This window comes from Atractosteus spatula, chromosome 8 (genome assembly GCF_055471065.1).
Source record: "Atractosteus spatula isolate fAtrSpa1 chromosome 8, fAtrSpa1.hap1, whole genome shotgun sequence".
Taxonomy (NCBI): Eukaryota; Metazoa; Chordata; class Actinopteri; order Semionotiformes; family Lepisosteidae; genus Atractosteus; species Atractosteus spatula.
In genome coordinates, this window is record NC_142713.1 from 50224448 (window position 1) to 50246562 (window position 22115).

At 36.6% G+C, this 22115-nt stretch overlaps 1 protein-coding gene across 1 annotated transcript in view; it reads right to left on the bottom strand.

The window, feature by feature from the left end:
* Positions 1-14457, bottom strand: part of chchd3a (coiled-coil-helix-coiled-coil-helix domain containing 3a) — a 118704-nt gene extending 104247 nt beyond the window's left edge. The window contains exons 1-2 of the mRNA XM_088923330.1: positions 14209-14457; positions 11927-12020 (exon numbers count right to left, since the gene is read on the bottom strand). Coding sequence (XP_088779456.1) covers positions 11927-12020; positions 14209-14289 — 175 coding nt within the window. The 5' untranslated portion in view covers positions 14290-14457. The remainder of the gene's footprint in view (positions 1-11926; positions 12021-14208) is intronic.
* Between the last annotated feature and the right edge of the window lie 7658 nt (positions 14458-22115).

Here is a 22115-nt window from a genome sequence, read left to right on the forward strand (position 1 = left end):
TACCAAACAGATTTTAATTACCACCAAATAAATTTAAATAACTTTTATAATCACAAAAATATGCTATTAAAATTCCTAAGTTCACTAAATGGGACTTTCATAAGATGGAGCTCACAGACAAGTCCAATGTCAGCTTTAAGTAGGACACTTGATTCTTCAGATTTAATTACTTGCTGTCTTTAAATTCCATTCTTGCTCTCAAAACTCAGGTGAGCATACGATAGTGGGATAATAGGTCTAAATGAATAGCATGCCTAATCAAAAATTTAATTAACCTATGACTCTAGATGCGAAATATCTGCAATATCACTTAACATTTTATTAATGACTCCAAAAAACTTTCAATACTAAAAACCTTCTCAGTTGACATTCAGTTTTCTAAAATAGGCTGCAAGATAATCAAAACAACAGACGAAGAGATCAAATTTTCTTAATGAATTATTTTTATCCAAATTTAAAGCAATATTTCTAGTTTTGTTAAAAATAAAAAAATTTAGTGCCACTCTGAACCTTTTCACAATCTCTATACCCCAGTTACCGATAGGATATGTCTGGATTTACAGACTATTCCCAGGACATTCTACTTTCTAACAAAGTATTAGACTCTGTTGCCCTGCAGGTGATTCTTTAGTGTGAATGCTTCCAGTTCCTGGGTTACAATTTTACTTTCCTCAAGCATCCAAATGTAATGAACTGGTATGATTTTATTACTGCAACCAGGAAAAATCTGAGTTTTTAAGATTTCCCCTGACCAAAATGAAACCAAAACATGAAACAGACATTTTCACACAATAAGAGAGTCTTCTCCACCATAGTTTACTACACATTGCACTTTGCTGTACATGAGCGATTCTAAATTCCATTCAGTAAAAAAAAGATGAAATCTACCAATTTGGCAGTGCTGTGAAAGATCTTTATATTGGAGAATATAGAAAAATGCACAGACCAAAGAAGGCCAAAATATACATGTATATGTGTATATATTTCTGATACATAAGTTTTCATAAATATCCTACAATATATATAAAGTGTTAATTTCCAATTCACATACCAGTTTTGGCAATGCATTTGCAAATTAAACAGGGTGCATTGTAACATATTACTGTTTTGTATTAAATGGAACATGAATAAGCAATTTTGTTTTTTTTGTCTTGCCATTTTGCATAGTGCATACAGAAGGGCACTTCTATCTTAAACCATAAACAATAATGCTTTGCACAATCAGATTTTTGGGTTTATTCACTCATTTAGGCTCATTTTAATTCACTGGGTAAAACAAAAATAAATGACTACTTTGCCTTGTGTTATCATTAAAATAAACATGAAAGTGTTATTGCTTAAAATGTCAAATCATTACCTAAATGTAGTAAACCCACCAAGAATATAAAGTTATAATAAAAAATGGCAAAATCTTCTATGTTCTCAAATTCTTTTAGACTTTTAAATTCTAAATTGAGAATTTTAACTTATAAACAAAAATAATTGGGTATCAGATAATTCAGTTTAAGATTTAATTGACAGGGTTATGGTTTTGAGTGCCATTTTATATCCTTCATTATTTTACTAGGCTGAGCGATGCTTGCCTTTGGGAAAATATAAGGCCTAAAACTTTCTGGGGAGTTGTAATAGCACAGTCGTAATCCACGAGGTTAAATTTTATAGATTCATCAAAAATAAACACGAGACAAAACCTCTGCTTAGTACTTTACATACTGTATGACTGCACATTTGTACTGACCTTTCCTCAGGTCTAACTTTGCAACACCAGTATCCTTGGTTTATGTGCTGTTGCTACTGTAGATAAAAGTTTTCATGATGAACTGATGTCACTTTAATCAAACAGCAGGAAACGAACAAAACGAACAGATTCCAGGTAGTTATTCTATGAATCAACAGGACATAGATATTTGATAAAGCGAATTAAATATAACAGCTGATAAACAGAATAAAACAGATATCGCATTGATTTCTCACCAAAACAGGTCAATCCCATTTCTCCCTTTTGTGCACCAGCATACATTTCAGGATTCAAATGTTAGCAGGTCACAAAATTAGCAAATATTATATTTTGTGAAGAGAGAGTCAGGTAGTAAATACAGGAATACCTCTTATTTGGACTCACCCTTTTTAAGAATTAAAAAACAACCTAATAAAAATATAAAATTGTTAAGCTCGTTGAAACAAAAATGAAAAATGCTTCACGAGTATCATTTACATTTTATGCACTCAGTTAATGAGAGCAAGAAGAGGAAATGTAAAGTTGCCAAGTTACTTTTGTTTGTTTCAACCATTTGCTTATGCCTTATTTCCACTTTTTTTCACATTTTGACCTATAGTTTCTAATAAAAAACAGCTGACACTAAAAGTGGCAAAAATGTATAGACAAAAATCAGTATGGATATTAAAATGCAGATATAAGGCGTGTGCAGTAGAGCTGGCCGAGCTCCGGATCCAGGGAGAGAGGGAGTCAGAGAGCAGCTTGCCAGTTCTTTTGGCTGCTTCCTAGGTCAGAGCAGTGCCTGTGGACTGGACCTAGAACAGAGATCCAGTAGCTGCTTCACTCTCTATCACCTTGGTTTAGACACTGATCATATACAAAAAACACATTATTTATTGTAATGTTTTAGGAAATTGCACTAATCAATTTTTTATTAATTTTTATCACATGGTATCTTCCATTTCTGAGTGAGAACTCAGACTAGCTGACTGTAATATATATATATATTTTATATATTTAATTAAACCACCAAAATGTCTTTTTACATTGTACATTTTGCCAGCGCCAATAATTTTACTACATGGCAAACAGAAAGGCAGCCCATCTCTATCAATCACGGCAAATTTGCTCCTCCATTCTTCTAGTACTTTCCTACCCTCATCGCTGATGCTTCGGCTCTTTTTTCTGTTTGCACCTTTCATTTTCTTTGTTTCGTTGACATTTTTTTCCTCTCGCCCATGTCGTTTTTCACCCCTTACAACAAGCTTAGCAATTTTTTCTTTCTTTTTTATACGAACTAGCAGGCTACTAGGCTAGGCGGCCCTGGTTTGAGCGCGTTATTCTTTGCACTCCGACGTATGTTGGGCGCGACGGTGAAGGCAAAATGAAAGTGTAAGTGTGTTCTAGTGACACGCGTTATAGCCTACGTGCAGCACTTTAATGAAATTAAAGATTAAGGAAAATTAATCTGATCACCAGCGAATCTATTAAGAAACGGTTTTTACGTGAATAGAACACACTCTTGGTGGGGCTGCAAGTTCTACCTATTTTTTATTACTTTTTATCAAAGGAATCGACTGCAATCAAATGCAATTTATTAAAAAAGGGTTGGACGTTGGGGGCTGCACTTTCGTGTGTGGCGGGCCACAGGTTGTGAACCACTGTCTTACATACTGCTGGATCTGCAGTTTTTGATGCCATGGTGGTAAGATCTTCCAACTTACCACCATGGCATCAAAATAGGGCACTGAAATAGGGGAACCCAAGGTACAGACATACCCAATCAAAATACTGAAGTAAAATCATGTTGATCTTTAATGTTTAAAAAAAACAATGCAAACATAAAATGAAAAACTATAACAAAACTCCCTATTGGAACAATTGACTAAGTTAAGTTTTTAGTTTAAGTTTTCCTATATTGATATCAGGGGTAGTTAACCTGCCCCAACTATACATTCTTCAAGAAAAAAAACTATGCTGAGCCATTATTTTCTTTAACAAAAGACATAAAAAATAAATGAAAATTAGTTGTTTTTTTTAACCAATTCATCTGCCTCACGTTTTTCCAAATTCCTTCATCTTTCAAGTTTTGCCTTTCTCCTTTTCTCCCCATGTTGGGTCAAGTTTATGTTCAGAGCCATCTCTCCTCTTCAGCTGAAATAGCAGCAGTTGTTTTACTCCCAGTCTGTATGCCATTTATCTTCTCTTCAACAGCTTGTTCCTATGCGGAATTTATTTCTCTTCTTTGTTTCAGGCTGCAGTTAATAAAAATGGCAGCTTTTCATGCAAATAGCCACTCCCCACATACAGTATTATTCCTCCAATCATATTCTGTATTTCCCTAATCTTAGCTCACCAATATAAACAACAGTTTATTCACAACAGTGCACAGAGGCTCCAGCGTAGTGAGCTTTCTCTACCTTCTCTCGCAGGTCTCTCCTCTACTGATTAAGCCTGGAATAGGGTGCATACATGTCCCCTGCTCCCGTAACTATGCAATGTTACCATTTTGAGTGCTGTTATTTTTCTTCCACCATCTTAGTACAGGCAAACATGCCTAAAAAATCTGATGTGCCACAGAAAATATGTTCCTTCTGCGACAACACCCCCTGTGGCATCACAGGTTATATAAATTGACCATTTCCAGCAAAGTCTGTGTTGACACTATGTTTTTTGGCTTAAATAAAGCACAACACAGGTAAAACCTGTTTAAAAAAATATTTTTTTTTCCGACAGCCATACATGCAGGTGCTCATTTTTCTATGCCAAACTAAAATAAATGGTGCTGAACTTTACAGAAAAAGAAGGCATGACAGATCAACTTTCTTTAAAAACATTTATGCCATTTCACATTTCAATTCAAGCACCTTTCGTTCCAAGCAAATATATGTTGTCTATCTGTAGAAAGAATGTTTACCTTATTTTACGTAAAAAGCCAAATTGACTCAATTTGAGATAATGAGGTAGGCAAGAATATCACTGATAGGCAACAGTTCAATGCTTTTACAAAAGTAATTCAAAGCATTAAGCCATTGCTGAGTACCCTTCCTCTCCAATCTTCTTCCACATCAAAATGGATAACTTTCAATAATGCTTCAGCTCAGTTTATACCCACCTTTCAAAAGTATATTTCACTCACTGTAAATTATTGGTTAGAAAAAGCATAAGATTGCATGCAATTTTCCTAAATGCATAATTACTTACTTGTATTTCAGTTCCTCTACACACAAAGATATTGTTAAGTATTACTTTATTATGCAAAGGACTTTGTATGACCTACATCTAGTCAACTAAGGAACTTCAATTTATAGACTGGAGGTTACAAACAGGTCCAATGTCAATGCTGAGTAGGACACATAAGCCTTAAAAGATTAGTTACTTGCAGTCTCCAAATTACTTTTTTCCTCTCAATCTCGGCTGGGCATGAGAAAGTGAGATAATAGATCTAAGTGAAATATATTGCTTATCAGGACTTCTATTAACCTATGGGATCTGGAAGGATAAAGTCTACATTACGGCTTACTATATTAAACTGGTCATCCAAAAACCTTGATGCATTGAAAGATCTATAGCTGATATTCACTCTTAATTAACAGACTGGGAAAAATCATAGCTGCCAGATAGAAAATTCTTCAAATGAAACAAAGCAGGATTTTTGTGAAAGTGTGGATGTTCCTATTATTTCTGGGCAACCTATTAGGACAAAATCCAATCCCTTTCTTTGAAAGCCTGCAGATGAATATTTATAAAGGTATAAATGAAAGATTTAGAATTCTCCATCTTGACCATTATTTAATCACTGCACAGTATCACAGGTTTGCTTTTGCGAAACCCAGGCTGAGTGCCAGTCACAGTTAATGCTAGCACTCTGATTCACTGACATTCATAAACACTTATTTTAATAAGCTCATTGCAATCAGATAAACTGTTAAATAACTAGTACTTTTTAAACACAAACCATCTTTAAAATACTTTGTCATTACCACATCGAGCTACTGTAGGTGTTCTCAAAGTGCATTATGAAATTGTCATGGACCAGTGAAACTTTCTGAAGTATTAAGAGTCATTAGTTACTACAACAATTGTGGTAATTAATATTCAAATCATGTTACAGTTTATTGTATTTACTATATATAAAAAACATTTCATTCATGAATGTGCAGTACAATATGATATAATTAAAAAAATTGCAATAATACACTTCAAAACCCCAGCTGTTTGAACTCTCAACAACCACAGCTGGACATTCATGACTAATTAAACCCCCAAAAAAGCATTTTAATGGATTAAAACATGTGTATCATGTCTTTACAAATTGATTTAAGGTGATCTATAAAACCTGTGGATTGCCCTAAAGACCAACCCGTCACAGAATGAAAGAAAGGGATTATGACAATAGCTTTATCTCTAACATGCATTTTGATCAAATACAAGTGCTGCTGTAGTCTCATTTATTAAATAACCATTTTGTTATTCTGGACATGAATAAAACTATGCTGTGTCCTAATAGCAGTCTTAATTTATCTGTTTGATATTTAACATTAATCCACTGCTTAACATTTTATGATTTTTTTTAAGAAGCACTATAGACAGCAAAGTGGAAGGTTTGTAAAAGAACTATAACCCACTCCGTCTGGGCTGACAGCTGACTGAGTGCTTCAGTGACACTTGTTTAAAGGCAGCAGCTGCAGGTGTGAGATAATAAACCTTGTCTCTTCCTTTTGTGCTGACGTGATGGAAAGCAGATCTGGACCACTAAATCTTCCTCAGTGCATTAAATTATGCTGCAAAAAGGAGACTCCTTGTTGAATAAAAATCATCCTTAATGCAAACCTCATTAGCAATAACTATTTCTTATTAATGCAGCGCTGTCTTGTTTCTATGCAGGGATGAAACAGAACCATGACTACTCATTTTTATAAGGACCCTTCAAGTACAATGTCATCTTTTGATATTTAAAAGAAATTGGTCTGTGCACCAAGCCAGTGTGTTGAATGATTACAACTCTGAGTGCTGTAGAGAAAGATGAAAGGATTTGTAATTTCAGATGAAGCATTCTAAAAACCAGAATATAGAAATATCTATTGGCAATTACGCAGAAAGGAAATGTAAGTCAACAAAGTCACCCTAGCAAAATTTCTGGCAAGTAGGTGATTTCATTCAATAAGGTATGAATTTTCAAAATACTCTACAATCAGATAAATTACAATTCATCATTTTCCTTCAGTGTTTTGATTTCACCTGCTGAACCTCAAGAAATGTAACTCAACTACAGAAGACCAATTAGTAATTAAGATGTTATTAAAAGAACACAGCGCACTACAGCACACCGATATTTCAAAATTAAACCTTATTATATATTGGCCCTTCACACCAGTAAATAGGAGTAAAATGTTAGAAATAACTTTTTAGGAACCATCACTTTGTTGCATAGGAAGAGGTGAGATCACAGACATTTTTGACTGTCATGTAACACTTATGTTACTTATGTAACACTTATAAAACTATATAAATAGATCTTATAAAACTATATAAAGATACCTAAATTAGGAAACGTGCAATTCTGGAGGACTGTGTTTCTGTAGCACTTTTACACTACAGTGGAAAAACGCAGCACTTTTTCAGAGCATGGTACTTAATTTGAATTTGAATTTGAGACCAGAAAAGAGCATTTCTCTTCCTAGCATGCAAATGTGGATGAGGAGAGGAGATTTAAGTAAAGCATTGCACTATAAGTGATCTTAACTAATTCTCAGAGTAAAAGTTCATTTAGTGCTGTTCAAAACAACTTCAGTCACACAATAACTGTTGTATGAGGTTTATAGTCAAGGCAAAATAAAGACTCTGCAACAGGTATACTTGAAACTAAAATGGTGATTAAACTTTTAAAAACCTCTGTCACTGAAATACAAGTAGACCTTTGTGGCTTACTTACTACATCAATATAAATCAACTGAAAACAGATATTTATACCAAATAGATATATACTTACGGTGCAACCTCAAGACAAACGTCAAAAATAAGAAGCTGTTACAACAGTTAAGGTGAATCTTGGAGTATGAGAAGACATTTGATGATAGTGGATAAAGAACTACAATAAGGACTACTGTAATTTGTCTTTCTGAAAACATGAACTCTGATTTAATAATCATGCAAAGACTGCTCATCATAGTACAGCTACCCATATAATTGGTTCTATGATTGTCTCTCTTCATGGATGAAAATAGTTACACAAACTCCCAATCTTGAAATGAACCTCTCAGTCAAATATTACACTGTCTTTTGCAAAGTAACCTTGAAATGACCTTTTGTGTCACTGTAATGTGAATCCGAATAACAAGTACTCAGAATTATTTCTTTGGACAAACATTCAATCAAAAATGAACAACAGATGTAGGAGGATCAAAAAAAGGTCATTTCAGGTTTCTTCAAGTGATCAATTATGTAAAGCAATTATTTAATGTTGTTTTTCAAGTGTAAAAATGGCATAGAGTGTTATTTTAAAACTGAAACAAATTAAATTAAACCACTGGCAGGCTCCAGCTGCAGCTCAGGAGATCCTCTATAGCAAGATCCTCTATTACAGCTCAATCTCGGCAGAAAAGAAAAAAATCACATGTCCAGGTATCTTTATAAACACACAGGACTCAATAACAAACCAGAATTTTTCAGTGCCATTTAGAGAGAGGATTAAAACAACTAATTACAATTTATACAAAACTGACAAGAAAAAAAGTGTTGTGACTTCAGATACATTCAGGTCATGAGTGGTGCAGATTTTAAAAAACTTTGTAAGAAAAACATTTTAATGTAATGGCAAGATATAAAATATTTGGACTAAAGAAATATCCTAATCCTTTACATCCAATATCCTTCAAGTATTACAGATCTTAATCCTAATTAAAGTTTTAATAATACATTTTAAAATCCTAAATAAAACAAAATGATTACGTCACCTTTTTTGCTTTGTTCTATGTAGTTCATCATATTGTTGAAACAAAAAACACCAATTACAAAAGAATGTTTTCCGAGACCAAAATTGGCCATCCATCTGAACCCTGATGCTATAAACGCTATGTTTCAGCTGGTTGAAACCTTTAAACATCCAACAAAGACTACAAAATCAACATCTTTATCATACAAATCATTGGGGGACAAACCTATGGTACACTGCAGTGAGCACTCTAGATCTCTGTAAGCATAGAGCATTAATCCTTTACTCTAAAAGGTAAATAATTAACCCTCTCACAAATGTTGAGGGACATGTAATTGTTCCCAATTTCCCTTTTATGTATAAAACTTCCACTTGCCATTGTAACATTTAATCCAACTGTCCCTTGGAATAAGTTTTCCAGACATAAATTGCAATTCATCCTGCGACATCTGCTCTCAATCCACGGGTCAGCAGTTAGAACATTTCTGAGGTGGAGGGAGGGTACCAAAACTTGTCTTTTATATCACATAATACATGTTCCAAGGGACACCGAGCACGAAAAACATTCACTGTCTTGTATATCATTCAGATTGGGGCTTCAGAACATTGAAACCTACATGAACAGACAGTGAAACTGAACTGCTGAATACAATGAGGACTTAAGTAAAAGTGATGCAGAAGGTATTGATATGACCTTCTGAAGAAAAGCATTTTGAAAAATTACAACACCACACAGCAGCAATGAAATCGAATAACTACAATTATATTTTAAAATTCTGCATAATCTTATGATTACTATTTCTAAAAGGTTCTAGTTCAATTAAACAGTGCCATACATCACAAACGTTCTAGATGCTCTTTATAACAATTCAAAACTTCAAAACCTAATGGGTGTGATGAATATAGCCTAACATGCATGAACACAGTACAGGTGTTCTAGAAGGCTGTCAAATGTTGACTCACATATAAAAAAAACATATATAAACACCACAGATAATTAGCTTTATTTTTGCCAAACATAAATTTAATCAGAATCAGAAGAAATTGGTAACTTTAGCTAAATCATAGAAAAGCCTGCAAAGACCCTCAAGATTTATAATAATACCATGGTACTACTGACAAAAAAATCTTCAGTCGAGTTTTGGACATTAGACATTCTACTTCTTCCAAAAGCTCAGAACAGCATCTAGCAATGAATGGAAAAGAGAACCTCTGGGTGCATTCTGTATGAAAAATGGGTGTCACCCTGATAAACCTGATTCGAAACAGTTTTCAACATGCCCGGTGAACAATGTTTTGATGTCAACCCTGCCTTCCAGTGGACTGCTAGAGATAAGAAACCAAGCACTGAACCATTCCTCTGCATCATTCCAAATGAGAAGATACAAAGATCCAACCATAAGCAGCATGTTCTTCCACTGCCTTCAGTTCGATTTGCAATCTCTGCTGATCTCAGATAGTCAAGAAGCATTTACATTCTTTGCTGAGGACTCTGTGATATTCACAATGAATTTAATTCACCACAGAGAAATCCTGAAAGTCAAATCTTAGTCCTCTTGTAATCTTTCGCACTAGGTGCTGGTAAAGGGGAAAAGCATTGCTAAGCTAACCCGAATGAAATATATACTGTCAAGCAGTTCAAGAAAGAATGTTTTTCAACAAAGCCATGTTGAAGTATCTTACATATTACTTTCATGTAATCTCTGAGTAACCTTAAATGTAGGACTGGAGGAGCAAGTTCATACAACAGCCCATATTAACAAATTACTACATAAAACATTGATGCAATAGACTTCATACCGACTAATAAAACAACATATAAACCCTTATCATTAATAAGAAAAATGAGTTCTCAAAACTGCACAAAACTGGAAGATTTATGTAACAGATTGCTTTTGGCTTCATTTCATTTTCACCCAACTTGCAATTACCAATTATTTACTTTTTGATTCACATTAAGGACCTCCAGATCCATCAAAGTTAGTCGTTTTTGAGACTTTGTAAGCTCCACAGTGCTCAGTTACACCCTCTGGAGGAGTGAAGAGGCCCTCACTTGTGTCACTGCAAGCCTCCTGGCTCCCAGAAAGCTGTGGTTTCATACAGGAGTGGATGTTTCATCGCAAGCAGAGAGACCCTTTGCTGACTAATCCCATCTGAGCTATCTGAGTGCACCACCGCTTGGGCAGTACAGCTCACAGTCAGCTAATGACATGAACCAGGTCAGACTCAATCTTTCTGTCACTTTTCACAACTGCATTTCAGTTACATTTTTCCAAAAAAGCCTAAGAAACCAAACGATTTTAAATTAAGAATAAACAAAAAAATGTATTTACCAATACATTTTTTCTTGTAATTCTAAATGGTCAAATAAGTTAGTTTTCTGCAATGTATAATCATTTTTTCATCAAAATAAATGTATTTGTTCTGCTATTATGGGATTCTTAAAGTAGCTAATTATATAAAGAAATAAAACGATGATTCAAAGGCGGTACAGACTCACAAGAACTAATTTTTTAACTATGCAATGAAAGGAAAAACAAAGGAATTTAGAAGACTTGTCCCTTTATTCTTAACTAAAAAAATGTTTGTTTTTGACACTGTTAGAAACACTGTCAGTTAAACATGCCTCTATCCACAGGAAGTTTAGTATATAAAAACAAAAATGTATTATGTTAATCAAGGCAAAAAAGAAGGAAAAGGCACAGCAAAATTTAAACAACCTACTAAGGCCAAATGCTGATAACAGCTGATAATACCTCTTACTCCAGGGGGTGCAGTGTTAAATAAATAATATTTTAATTCAAAGAACAACATGGAATGTACCAAATATGACATTATACAAAATTTAGCAAATGTGCCAAACTATGCAGAGGGATACATCACACGTTCTCATTCGGTTTGCCCTGAAGACATCATAAAAGAAAACGCATTTCTTAAGGGGTTTTATCAAAATATGTGGGCAACCATTAAAAATACATCAATCCCAATTTTCTTAATTACATTGCAGAGTAATATTTACTTCAGCGAAAATAACCCTAGCCTCTATTACCTGCTGCACCTAAAATCCTTTCTAAATGAACAAACGACCATACAGGAGGAATTAACAGAAGTCATCATGTCTGCAAGGGCCAGTGCTCAATGTACAATCAAGCAGAGAAAAAGCAAATGAAAGAGCTGTTACAATACAATACTACAGCCTGGGAAGTTCAATTATGGCTGGGTAAATTGGAAAAGTGACTGAAGGATGGTGTTGAATCGACAGCTGCTCGGCTCACCTGCGGGGGAGATGGGGGACTCAGAGACTCGTGGCGGTGGCCTTGATGGGGCTGGAGAGGAGTCTCTCATGCGATTGATGACATTTTCAGACAACTGTCGGAGGACAACAGATGGATGTTAAGGAAAGCAATATGCACTACATTAAACAAAAATAAATACTGTGCTACGTGGCGAACAAAACAAACACCAAATTGTGGCACTTTCAAGAACAGCAGCACAGGGACGGAATCATTTCGAAAACTGTAAAGCTCTAATAAATACACCTGAGGTACATTCAGTGCATTTCTAAAAATACTTGAAGCTAGTGTAATAAAATGTGGGTTCCTAGAAAGAACTTTTGTCCAAAAGTAAGCTCCTCTCTAGAACTCCATACAACAGGAAAACATCCGAGTTTTGATACTTAAAATGTGACAAGGAAAACTGAATAGTTGAAAGATTCACAGGTATGCAGGTAGACATGACAGATAATACATTATTCACTGTGTCAGAAAGGAAATAATTGTTTTCCTCAACATGTTGTTCCTATAATAATCTAACACCCATCTGTGTTTTATTTTAGGCAAAGTTAAAACTTGTTATTCTTTGAATCATTAACACGTGCAACACATGACTTAGAAATTAATTTCACTCTTATGAAACTCAGAAGCTACAGGTCATTGAATGGGAAAGAAAAATGAGAACAGAAAAGCAAAGGGGGTTAGTGCTAATTTGTCTTTTTGCCCAAATCCCTAGATTCATTTTGATAAAACAAGTTTCTGCTCATTACATCTATGATAAAGAATGCACAACTTACTGTCATTCCAATATATAACACCAATATGTTCTGGAATGCTCAGAATGTATCGACATTTGGACAGGATAAATTGTATCCCTATTTCCTCTGGTTTGGTTTCTTCAAAAAGATTCCATATTCATACCAGGACCTTCTGATCGCACTCTCTTCCCAACCTGCTTATTAAGTGGCTGCTGCCTTACTCCTGTCTGGAAACACTTTAAAAAGGTTACCAATTAACGGTGTCCAGTGTCCTGATGCAGGTGCTGGACATAATGTAATTTCCACTTCCACCAAAAAAGTCAATTCTGTATTCTGCAGAAGTCCAGTTAGTCACATTTCACACACTTAAGTGGTGGTGGGAAACTGCTTCAGAGTTGAGACTAATTCATCCCTCTCTCTAACTTCTTAAGAGTCCTAATACTCAGGTAGAGGTCAGTTAACATAATGGATTAAAAACCCAGTTAAAATGGAAAAGAAGGCCAGTGCATTGTCAAATCACAGGCGTTCACTTCTTTGGTATGCAATCCTTATTTTAATCCATATTTAAAGATTCATGTCTAGTTTTGCATTTTTTTCATCTTTATAAAAAAGTTTAAAGAAGCTTTTGAACAATAATAAGGAGTGAATACAGAAGTAACACTAACTTGATTGTCTGATGTCCTCTTTTGACCATCTCATTTTCATAATTTCAAATCGCCAGTGACATACGTGACTTGATCTGGAATATTTACTACTTACTGTCTCAGTGTAGAGCATGTTCCCATGAAGTCACCTGATAGTGTCACCTTCATGTGAAGTCAACGCTGTCATACCGATTTGAAGTACATTTTTCCAAAAGCTTATAGTTTTAATGACAATTTCAATGAAACGCAGAATGGTATTTGTTTTAAAACTTTGAAATGTATACTTATAATATGCTAGGAAAAAAATGTCCCAGGGTTTTATTTTCTATGACAATCAGTACTGGATGTGTACTGGACACACTTTCGGATATAAATGCGTTTTTTCTATATGTAGTACAGTGTTAAAAATAAAATTTAGTGTTTTTATATTGTCTTAAGGTGCAGACAAAGTCTCAGCTATCAATTGCATAAACTTTTTTTTGGCCAGACGAAAGGAGTTCATTCATATTATTGTGTGCTTCGCTGAATTATTCAAATTTAAGATTCTATGTTTTATTTGATTAGCCATGTCAACTACCCCATACAGCAAACTTCTGTCAAAGACGTCACGCAACGAGTGACTTTCTTAATAATCCAAACCTTATGTACAACTTCCCTTTCTTTTGAGGTAAAGAATTGCCAATGCTTTCGACTGGAATAGCGCCAAGACTTTGGTATACACAACGTGTTTTGAAGTTTTCAAATAATCAATCAAAGGTGATGGGGGACTTTATAAACTTGGGCCGTCAATTAACATGAGCATGATAAGGACGATGAATAACACACGACAGAACTTCCAAGCATAAGGTCACCGAGACCCGTCTTCCCCATTGACTTAACTCACCCTAATGCCCTTCACCACCGTTATGTTGTCATTCTCATCTGCTTCAAAGGAGACCCGGCGACTGCTGCTGTTGCCTCCCATACCTGGCAGCAATCAGCGAAAACGATTTCTATGATCTGCTGAAAAGGGGTGTCATTAATCCCAACAAAGTAGACAAGATTTTCTTGTCTACAATACGGTATGACCAGGTCCCTCTCGCAAGGCCACACAGCACAGCGCCACACTCTCACCGCCGGCCCACAGCACACTGCGCGGCACATGAACAAAGAGGCCCCTGATTGGGTGAGGGAGTCACCGTCTTCTTTCAACGCACTTGTGTATTGGCTAATGGTTGCCATGGCAACACGAATACAACTATTTTTCCAGGGAAAAGTTTTGAGAAAGTATAACCATTCCTTCAAACACAGGTTAAAAGATACGGTCTTTGAACTGTCGGAGAAAGGAAACGCCAAAGTGATTTTCGGAACAGGCAACAGCTTGCAACGCGCTCCCAGTGCATTGTGGGAGTTGGAGTTTTATTCAGTGCAGCCCTGGTGTGTCGGTATGACGGTAAAAGTTTGTACTTCTCTTATACTGAGAGGTGCAGTAGACTTAGTATCATTTTACAAGGTGCCAGATGTCCGATTTTAAGTAATTTGTTGAGGTCCAGTCGTAGGTATCAACCGAACGTTAAATATGCAAATATCTGTTCAGAAGTAATTAATACAATTTGGAATTGCTAAGGCTTTCTGGAAAAGCATGTGTATGGTTACGGTTACTAAAACGTGATCAGTAATAGTTTAATTTAAAATATGTCGCATATATGAAGCCGTCAGAAGCGAATAAATTAAATCTAGATGTTTAGATTTTTTAACGTACGTTCATTCTGATCATTTATTCCGTTATGGACATCTCAGCATTAACTACAGTCCACGAGTCCTGGGTCGTGGTAAGTTAGCGAAAAAATACGTCTTTGTCTGGTTGTTTAAAATTTCACATCTGGTAGCCCTAAACGCCAAGCACATGGTGATTTATTGTTCTCATCGCGCTGAGGTTGAAAATAATCTCAACTCGAAAAGACAAGGCTGTGGAAAAACAAATCTTGACTTCCTTTCATGATCTATGAGCTATATCTTTTTCAAGGTTTGTGCATTGGATCTTGGATCGTGACTGCAGTCATTAGTATTTTTTCCTGTCATATTATCAGGGAGATGACAAGTATTACGTCCGTCCACCGCTTCATCCAATTCAGGATCGCAGAAGAGCCGGCGTATATCCCGATAAGCGACGGACTTAGGACTATATGTTAGGTTTTCAGAATGTAAAATGTTTTCTTTATATAGACTTTTTCTAAGCTCTGTTTATCCTTCCCGGTTCCAGGAAAAAATGTGTTAGCCAAATAGAGTGATTAATTACAAGTTTAAAATATCGCTGAACAATTGTCCATTATTGAATTTGCAAGGTAATTTTCCAATTTACCACGATTTTCCATGGCTAAACAATTCACGTAATTTTCCTTATTTGTATAGTATCAGGAAAAGTGTCATAGCCCCCACGTTCCCTTCGGAGAATGATGGTGTAGCGCCCTTGCCTGGCGCTGCGGCCCAGGGGTGCACGGCGAGGGGCAGGACGGGAGCAGTAGTGGCCAGGGCGGGGACTAGGAGAGCCGCTGGCCAATTGCGGAACAGGTGTTCACAGTCCCGAGATCGCCCGGACTCATGTAAATAGTTTCCCTAGTTTTGCACCCCTTTTATACCCAATTACCACCCTATATCTGTGTAACTGTAGCCGAATTGACCCCAGTGTGTTGTAGCCCGTTTGCCTCTTTTTCTCTCTCTCTGTTGTGGTTGCTGTGCCGGACGCAAGTCCGATTAATAAAGCGCCGTGTTCTCAGTTAAGAAGCGCCTGACTTCCTGTGTCTATCCTCGCCGTACCCGTCGCATTACAATAAGTACAAGATCCCAATCCCCCACCCTTCTCAAGAGAGCAGATAATACATCACACCCCTGCCACAAAGCAAAAACTTCAGTTCAATTCGAGCTTTATTATCCCCTGAGGGAAATTGGTTTTACAGCAGGGTCCTACACAATAAACAAAAACAGACAAACATCACCCACTAAGAACACAGTACATCAGGAAATGTAAGAGATATGTTTCATTTTTTGAGAGTGAGATTGCAGGGGGATGAAAGATTTCCTGAGTCTATTACCGTTACGCCTGGTGGCACAGACTAGCCTGAATAGAACTGTCAATTAACAGCTTAGGCCTGCCCCCATGTAAATTTCATTGGGTTTACATTGCACTTTAACTGCATATCTCTATTAAAATATATTTATCATACTCTTGCAGAGGTTTATTGCTCTAGTCATTACAGCTAGACTCAGAGGGGAAAGTTGGGACACACACAACACAAATGTGAATGCTACGCAACACTAAAAAGCCAATACACACTAACTGGGTATCTGATCAGAGTAAGAAACAACACCGAGAAACAGAATCTAATGAAGTACAGGCTCAGTGACCACTGCCTGGCCATAGAAACTGGGCACCACAGGCAGATCTGGCTGCACAGAGGGGATAGGTTTTGCTCCCACTGCCAGCAGGGAACAGTGACAGAGATGCACTTTCTGCTGCACTTGTATCAAATACTTTGATTTTTTTCCCTACCACAACAAATCTTATCTCAGAATTCCCACACCTGCCAGAATCCGAACAGCTTCTTATCTTACTGGGGGTGGGGGAGGTAACTCATCAGAGCTGCAGCCCAGGATGTGATGTCTTGTCCCAGCCTGAGGAATACACTCTGGTTGGGCTCGGATAGCCGGCCACCCGGCCAGCAATGAGCACCGTTCACATCGGGGCTGGGGTGCGGACAGATGAGCAGCCGCCCTACTCCCATCGCCGTGGGGAACTCGGAGCTCAATCATACACAGACGACCTAATTCTGGGTCAGGGTTTCTTATGTAGCAGAGCAGCCACCGTGCTGCTATCTATTCAAAGTCAGCTCACAATGACTTATGTGAACGTCCATTAATATGTTCTAAGTCTAAATATGCCTGTGTAGATCGTGTTAATTGCATATGCTTTGGCAACACTAATTCATTGATCATGCCAAAAAAGCTCTTTCAATTTGAGTTTGAATTTGAGATGGAGATAGATTGGGTCATCCGCTGGAGGGACACTAGGACAAAGAGAATCAGAATGAACATTATTGTCCACATACAGCGGAAATTTTTCTTTGGCCCAACTGAGACAACAAATGCAAAATAAATAAATCCTCCAATGGACTTTACAAGAGGGAGAAGCTCCCCCTTCTTGCCTGGTCAAGGTTTAGGGGTAAAGAGTTGCAAGACAGGCCAGCATCGAGGGGTGGAACACCACAATACGTTTTGCAATATGTTTATCTACAGTTCAAAATTGTAAATTTTCATGAAGGTGTCACAGTGTTTAACCTCTTGACTCATTTCCTCTCTATTCTTTTGAAATTATTTGTAATACTGTTAAATTATAATTCACATCTTAACCCTGGAGTAGAACCTAGGGTAGATTCTTGGGCCTGTTGAGAAAACAGTCTGCTAATTGAACTGATAGGATCCTTCCGTCTGAGAATAAATTCATGACAAGTGAGGTGGGATTAGGACTGATTGCCTGAAAATCTATTGTGGGGTGTGATCAGCAAAACTGATTTGTAAACAGAGTACAATAACCTGAAAGCACAAGTACTGTATCAAAGAATATTGGAAAGAAAATGCAAGATAGAATTTTGTTGTGGAAGCTAAAATAAATAAAAATATATTTTCAGTGTCACAAAAATAAAAGAACAATAAAGAATAACATGTTTTGGAGATGAAAATTAGAAAACTTTCGACGATGAGAGGGAAATTGCTACAAAAAATTAATGAATAATTCACCCAGGTGTTTGCCAAGGAAGAACACAAGGCACCATCAGCCTCAGGCTGAACAAAGGCAAAGTTCTGTATTAAATACCAGAAGAAATGTTGCACACGTTAGAAACATTTAAGATAGACAAATCTCTAGGGCCTGCTGGTATTCTACCAGTTGTGTTTAAGGAAGAACGATATGTTACAGTGTGTTAAAACTACAGTGATTCAGAGCAGGGATAACACATGGACTGGATTAGATTCCTAATGCAGAATGATGGAAAAGGGTAGTAAAACTGACCAGTAATAAACCAAAAATCATGTAATTGGAATCACGTGTAAATGGTATTACAAGTAAGGTTATGAAATTATAATTAGAACTTAGCTCTACAATAGAATTTTAGGAGATAATTGGCCTGGAATTAGAAAAGGTACATCTTGCTCAACTAAATTGTTAGCATTCTTTTGAACAAGCTACAGCAGTGATGGATACATCACACGTTGGCTGTCTCTTCCAATCAAAGATGATTGTTTTCCATGACCCTGAAGGTGACTGAAAAGTCCACTATGTGTTCCACACACCCTCTGTCAGGCTGAGTAGGTTTTGTCTTGGGAGATATCAGGTCATTAACCGTGCGATCCAGTCAAGGTGAGCTCTCTTCTGCCCTCTCACTTTGCTTCTTCTTCCTAGATGTTTTTTCTCTACATGGATTGGTCAAGTGCCACAGTCTCCCTGGAGGAGTGTATATTGATTTTGCATTTGTTCAAGTTTGCATTTACCAGATCTTTCAAACACTTTTCTGGCCTCCTCTGGTGTGATTGCCATGGCTATAGAGGGAAATGGGAATCTTCTTTGCGTGCTTGTAGTCTGATATTCAGACAATGTGATCAACCCATCAGAGGATAAGTGATGATAGTATCAATACTTATGGTGCCTGCATGGGAGAGAACACTAATGTTGGTTCATCTGTCCCAAAATGTGATACATAAAATCATCCACAAACAGTGTCTAGTGAAATGACTCCATCTCATTTAAATATCTCCTTTCTGTTGTCCATGTTGTCCATGTTTCAGCCTCATACAATGATATAGCAAAGATGACTGCGTGCTATACCATCACTTTGGTTTCAGTTTTGATGTTGGCTTAAACTCCCACTACTTCAGGTGGCCAAAGGAGGTGTCAGGTGAAGACAGTATCAGTCTTTTGTGAAAGATGTGAGAAATTCAATCTTCAGACACTCATCATGAAAGTGAAACAGTGACACTGGGTTTTCTGATGGATTGTAGTCTTCTGAATGCTAAAAAGTCTATTCTTTTCATATGCCTCAGTAAATATGTTCACAGTTGTCTGAATATTGATTTTTGTCAAGACACATACTTTAGGATACGTGAGTTATTTTAGTTTTGAGTCACAGTTACTGGAGGTTAAATAACATACTGTGTATTCGGTAAATCAGTTGGGATAATGGTTCCATTAGTAAGGCTCACTTCATGAAGTTCTGCACAAGAGGAATGAGATAATTCAAAATTTCTGTAATAATGATCTTCTCCATAATAGACTGCAGGGCGTTCTGCTCTCTGTTTTCAGATTTTAGATTTGTCCCCTCAAATATTGTCACGTCACGATATCCTTGAAATCATTTGGCATTATCTCTTCATTCCAGATCTGATTGATAACAGCATGGAGGTGACGTGTTAATTCCTGTCCTGCATGAAAAATTTCAACAGGAATATTATCACCTCCTCCTTGATCTTTTTTCATTGCACTCACCACACATCAGATCTCAGTGGGGAGGAGAACAATGCAAAGAAGCCAATTCATAGATAGGAATTATTAGGAGGCCATGACTGGTAAAGGCCAGGTGAAAATGAGGCCAGGACACCAGGGTAAAACATTTCTCTCTGTCAATGTTGTCCTTATATTATTCATTGCCCAGATTCCATGGGGAGGACAAGAGTGTGGAGTTTGAAGCCCAATGGATAAATATAGAAGATATGTTATGGTACTTTAAGTTTTTCAAAAACGTTTTATAAAGCTTCTCATTAAAGGTAAATTCTAAAATTGCAGGAAGTAGGTATTCAAGGTAATGTACAGTACTGTATGTCTTCGCATTGAGAACTAGGGAATTGAAAGAAAACTGAGAGAACAGTCAGGGGATGAATGCTCAAATTAAGATGATTTAATAAACATCATAGAGTAGGGATCTGTATTAGGACTACCGACTTTCTTAATCTCTATCAATAATCCAGAAATATGAAGGTAATAAGATACCTAAATCTAAAATTGATAACCAAAAGCGTAGGATCGCGAAACACTATTGAAGCAAATGAAATCCTCCAAGATTTAGATCAAATTCAAGAATGAAAAACACCTGGTATATGATATTTAATGTGGACAAGTACAAACTGTTAAATGCTTTTATCATAAACATACAGTACTTTTAAACAATTAGTATAAGTCACTTGTGAAAGAGGCTTTCAGTAGAGAAGTGTTTATGTTAACATATCAATGTCATCGTCAAAGGCAATGTGAACAAAAAAGGCAACCTTGTTTAAATATATATGAGATATATTTAAAATGTACAATCAAGAAATGTTTAATTACTGTATATAATTCACTAGCAAGACCTTCTTTATGATACTGTAATTGTACATTTTGGTTGCCATATTATACAATGATTGTACTGTTCTGCCAATCAATCCTCAGATATGTTTTAGTCTTGGAAAGAGGTTTTTGATGTATTTTGATTCTTATCATTCCTGACTCAACCTTCATCTCATCCTTACTTTTTATATATCAAGAACTGAAAACACTACATGAGTATGCTGGTGTTGGAGATTAGCTTCACAAAGTCAGAAGACTGCAAAACAACATTAGAGGTCATTTGTCTTTTGCTTTCCATTGTCAATCCCAAGAACCTCTGTTCTGAGTTGGAGAAATCAATTATGTACATGTTGTATACTTAGTCTCTAAAATAGCAAGTACTCAATAACTATCAGTTTAAAAACTATTTTGTAAAAAAAAAATGAACCTAATGCATTTTTTGCGGCTTTCTAATGTGTACAAATAACATTCTCTGAGACATCTTTATTGACAGCACAGATTGGAAAACCAATTTTATTTGTCAGTTATGTTTCAATAGGGAAAGCAATTTCTACTATTTAAAAAAATGAGCTGTGTTGATAACATCCAGAAAAGGTGTTCTTATTTTTGTTGTTTATTGCTTGATACTTTAGAAGACGATTTCTATGGTTCTCATTTGTTGTATTCACAATGGGAAACCAGTAATCCAAGGTGCTAGGTAAGCACTGCAATACATATACACACTGACATAGAGATTACATACCAAAAATTCACAGATTTCTATTGCTCTTGGTAATAGGTTTTAAAATGCTCTACAATGAAGTGTCTGTTACAATCTTAGTAAACAGCATAGTATATTCAGCAGGGAATCTTTTACATCCACCCCAGCATGAATGCAAAGAGATAACATAATAAATATTTACTGAGTACTAGAATGCTCCAGGGAAGGTATTATAATGAAACTTGTTTTGGTGGGTTCTCAGGACAGAATAGGCTTAAGGGCACAAATCTTGAGTTCCATCAGCACACAGTGTGCCACTTGTACAGTGGGGAAGCACAGAAAAGGGAGGTTTACTGCTGAGAGAAGAGTCATCATTGGCTCACAGATTCCATGTCATTTCCAGGACTTTTTGAGCATGCCAAGTAATGTTCTGTATTGATCATTCATTTCTTAATCAACCCAGGTGCTGCAGGTCACTTTGATAACTAAGGTTGGCTGCCCCTGGAAGAGGGGTAAACAGCATCTGTCCACACTTCACCTTTACAACTAGCAAACTCTATGAAAAGGAGAAAGATCCGCCCTGATTCTCTCCCTTACCAATGGCATTTGGCGGAGAGAGCATTCCATGTAGGAGAGACCCCCCCTGGCAAAGCAGTATCAGTTCTCTCTGCTCACATCCTCTATCCCTTATGAGTGCTCTCTCCCTTACAACTGCTACATGCCTAGTCCTCTCCAGGACTCA